The following is a 4,127-nucleotide window of genomic DNA, read 5'->3' on the forward strand; positions in this document are numbered from 1 at the left end:
GGGCTGGTGAATGGAGAGGCAGACAAAGCGTATTGGTTGCAAAAAGCTTTACTTACGCCGCTAGTAGTCACGACGCAGGTGGTCCGGTCGCTTAAACAACTACACGAGTTGCTCCAGCTGGCAAGGCTCAGGCCAGCGAATCCGTACACGAGTCAGGCCGGCAGGGAAAAGGGTACATCGAAGGATTGCGCTTGGCGACGGGGAGAAGAATCGATAGGTGATCAGGCTATCGATCAGCTCAGCCGCAAGTCAGGAATCTTCAAAGTCACTCTGCAGCGTGCTCAAAGTTCTCCGACTTGGGCAGAAGTCGCACAGAATTTTATACGGCTAGCAAGCCAATCACTAGCCGCCACGTAGGAATAATTTAGAACTGGCCAATAGTAGGACACAAATTTGCATGCGAATGGCGGGAACTCTCTTGCACCGGGGTTTTCTGTTGCAGCAGAAAACTTTTGCTGTGCACAGAGACTCTCATGTGGCGGGAAAATTCCATCATGCCGAGGCACTAAAATCATTGGGTTGTGACACCTCTCACATACTAAAGTCCTTCAAATATATTTCTCTCTTGGTTTTGCCCTGCCTGTAGTAGAGAAGCTGCTTTCCTTCGTGTAAACTCACTCCTGTCTGCCTTATTTTTCCCAGCCTTGTCATAGCGTTCTGTACCATAGATCTTTACACATTATAGGTACAAAAGCATCTCTCCTTTCCTTCTTTGTCATGGTACCGCTCTTATCTTTTAAACAATGGAGATTGCTCAACCCTCAGTTTCATTGACTGTCCACTGACTCCTCAATTATGAAACTAAGTGAACAGGAGCTCTTGATCCATCTATCCAGACCATTGTCCATTTTATACATCGTGGTATTTCTACCGTGGATCCTCAGTCAGGTTAAGTAATCCTAGTATTTTTACTTTGTCTTTCTGAGAGTTTTCTAATCCCTCTACTATCTTGCCATCTGTATCAAAAACACTTCTAATTCTGCAACATCCTATTTCTTACTTATTTTGAGTAGTAGCTCCTGTGCCGCAGACTTGTCCTTGGATAGATCTTCCTCTGGATCAGTTCTCAGTCTTGTTCCTTCCCACCTATTCTCTCACCTAATCCTGTCTGATTCAGCACTCACAGCAATACTGCTGATACTTATCTGAATCTTGCTGTAGGCATAGTCTCACTTCATCTAAATTTCTTTAGACCAAATATCTCCAAGAAAAAAGTATCTCTTTGGACATTACTGAATCATTTTTATTGCCTTCTCTCAGGCCTCCAATATTAACTTCAGTCATTCTCAACCCTGGCTTTTGCTTTTCCACCTACATCTTCTAGATCTACAAATCTGTGTCTTGCCACCTCCACTTTCTCTTCTCCACATGTCTCTGCCTTCACTTCACCTCTGTGAACTTCTCTTTCAGACCACCATCTCCTTCTACCTTGCTTAATACAGCTGCTTGTTGGCTCAGACTCTGCCAAGCTGTATGCCATCACTTTGTCAACAGGCAAAGAAAGAAGACACCTCATTCCTTTTCTCTTCCAATTCACTGTTTCCCTGTTTAGCTCAGAATCTGGTTTGGAAGTTGTCTTCTTGCTTTAAAATCCCCCTAGTCTCTTTTGCCTGATGAGTAGACCATGCCTCTTTCTGGTTTGCCTCATTACTTCCTACTGTCACAAACAGGAAGCCCACAGATTTTACCCAGATTCCTCTGAACCTCATCCACTTAGTCTTTTCTTCCACTGGTAGGAGGCTACCCTGATTTCCTCCTGGATTGTGAGTCCATGCTCCCCTTTATGGTTTGAGGCCTCAGTTTTGTAGGTGGTTGAGTGGGAAGGTGATGGTTCTTGCCCAGAACAAAAGTGATTTTTTTAATTGAATTTTGGTTCTGTTTTCTTCCCATCCTCCCTGACTTTCCCCATTGCAGAAACACAGATGGCAGAAGACAAGTACCAGTCGGTACAGGTCAACCTGCAGGAAGAGGTTGCTGCCCTAAAGAAGGAGGTTTTGACCTTGCATGGGGAGGTGGCTTCCTTGGAGAGGAGACTCAAGGACACTGAGAAGCAAAAGATGAATATTGTGGTGAGGCTGGCAGAAGTCCCAGGGGGCACTGATTACATGTTGCCCATTTAAAGCTACACTGGACACAGCATTTGATCTGACAGCATAGGATATAACCTGCTCTGGGAGCACTAGATACTGGTATTGTTCAGCTCTCGTTTCTGTCTTGCATTTTTTCAAAAGTCTTGTGTAACTAGACAGTGTAGAGACGCTGAACAAACTTTCCTTTGCCTTGTTTTGTGGCCCCTGCCCTCATCTATTCCCTGTTACTGAGTCCTCAGCTTCTTGACCGAGCGCTGCCTAGCCATTAGACTCCTGACCTGCAGCATCCCTGATGTGTCTCTTAGATTCCTCTCTCCCAGTGCACCTCACTTATATCCACATAACTCTTGGTATCCCAGTATTTGAATCTTCAGGAACTACTTCAAACACTTGAGGGTGTGGGTTGGGTATGGAGAGTCACAGGTAGTATTTGTTCACTAGGATTATCATTAGTTGGGTACATGGTGACTGTAAGAACCTTTTGGGAGTTTGCCTGCTGTGTGAGAGAGAGGCCAATATTGCAGGACATCCAGAATGACTTCCAGTGAGTGCTAGGAGGCTGTAACTATAATATATATTAGCACTAGCAATGCAGGGACCTCCTAGAGGTCAAGTGGAGATATATAGGGAAAAGGCTACATCTTAAACCCCTATAAGAGCTTTTTCTTCACTGTTTCTAGTTCCCTTGTAGAGTCAGCCAGACAGAAAACCACTGCATTAGAGAAGAAATGACTACAGTGAAATAGTCAGGAGAAAGAGGGTAGAAGTAACTAAGGAGAGGATTAAGGATTCTTTCCACCCCCTCCCTCCCCCCACCATTTCTAAGGACATTTGACAACTAGTGCAGTAATTTCACCTGCCCTTCAAGAGCAACAGTCAAAAGTAACTCTAAAGTCTTGTATGCACTCATAAATAGAGCACTCTTTTAGCAATCATTTACCATGTTGATGGTGACCAAAGTTTTCCCACACTTGGATTTGAAACTACACCACAGATCAGCACCAGTTTAACTAAACCTGTTGCTGAAACAATGTTGTGTAGGTAAGAAGTGGCAATTCTCAAATTTCCACTAGCAGGTAAAGTGAGAAATTAGATGGGATGGAGCAATCAGCATAATTGTAGGAATTTCCATTAAAACCATGGCTGCAGAACTTGATTGTCTCATCATCTAGGCATGACAGCCACAGCCCTTTCTAAGTTTGGAAAAATTATTAAGATTTATTTTCCAGTCATTTTCTTTCTTTTTTTTTTCAGCATGAACGGGATACTTTGCAAGCAGCCAAGGAAAAGCTAGTCTGGGAGATGGACCTTCTTCAGGAATCCATCAAAGCTTCTGAGACAAGGGCAAATACAGCAGCAAAAATGAGCTGCTGTCTTGAACAAGAGCTTCAGAAAACCCTCTCTGCCCTGCAAATTAAAAGTGAGGAAGTAGAGACTCAATGTGAGAAAATCCAGACACTACAAGAAAAGACAGCACTGGGGAAGGCTTTGCAGGAAAAATTGGATCATATGAGTATCACCCTGACAAAGAGAGATGAAGAAGTGGAATCCCAGCAAGAGCAAATTAGAGAACTGGAGAGGCAGAGAGAAATACAAAAGGCTACTCTAGATCATCTTGTTCAAGAGCTAAAGGAGAAGGAACAAGAGGTAGCATCCCAGCAAGAAAATGTTAGAGAGTTGGAAAGACAGAAAGAAATGCAGAAGACTGCCCTAGATCATCTTACTAAAGACCTAGAGGAGAAAGTTAATGAGATTAAATTCCAAGAAGAGAAAATCCAGACTTTGGAGGAACATGAAACATCACAATTGAGAAATCTATTAGAAGAGATAGATCAGATGAAAGCAAACTTGAGAGAAAAAGACCAGAAGCTCTCGTTACAGAAACAGCTGGCTCAAGAACTGGAAGAGGAGAATAAGCAGGTGAAGGCTCTTCACGTAAGTTTAGAACGTGTGAGAGCAGTTCTTAAGGAGAGGGAGTGTGAGGCTGACTGCCAGAGGGGGCAGATAAAGATTTTTCAGCAGTATAAGGATCAGCAG

The 4,127-nt window shown here is 43.5% G+C and overlaps 1 protein-coding gene across 1 annotated transcript in view; it reads left to right on the forward strand.

Moving 5' to 3' along the window:
* CEP250 (centrosomal protein 250) overlaps positions 1–4,127 on the forward strand; it is a 139,918-nt gene that overhangs the window by 114,768 nt on the left and 21,023 nt on the right. The window contains exons 26-27 of the mRNA XM_025215718.1: positions 1,915–2,069; positions 3,345–4,127. The exon at positions 3,345–4,127 is cut by the window's right edge and continues 1,638 nt beyond it. Coding sequence (XP_025071503.1) covers positions 1,915–2,069; positions 3,345–4,127 — 938 coding nt within the window. The remainder of the gene's footprint in view (positions 1–1,914; positions 2,070–3,344) is intronic.

This window comes from Alligator sinensis, unplaced genomic scaffold, assembly GCF_000455745.1.
Source record: "Alligator sinensis unplaced genomic scaffold, ASM45574v1 scaffold705_1, whole genome shotgun sequence".
NCBI lineage: Eukaryota > Metazoa > Chordata > Crocodylia > Alligatoridae > Alligator > Alligator sinensis.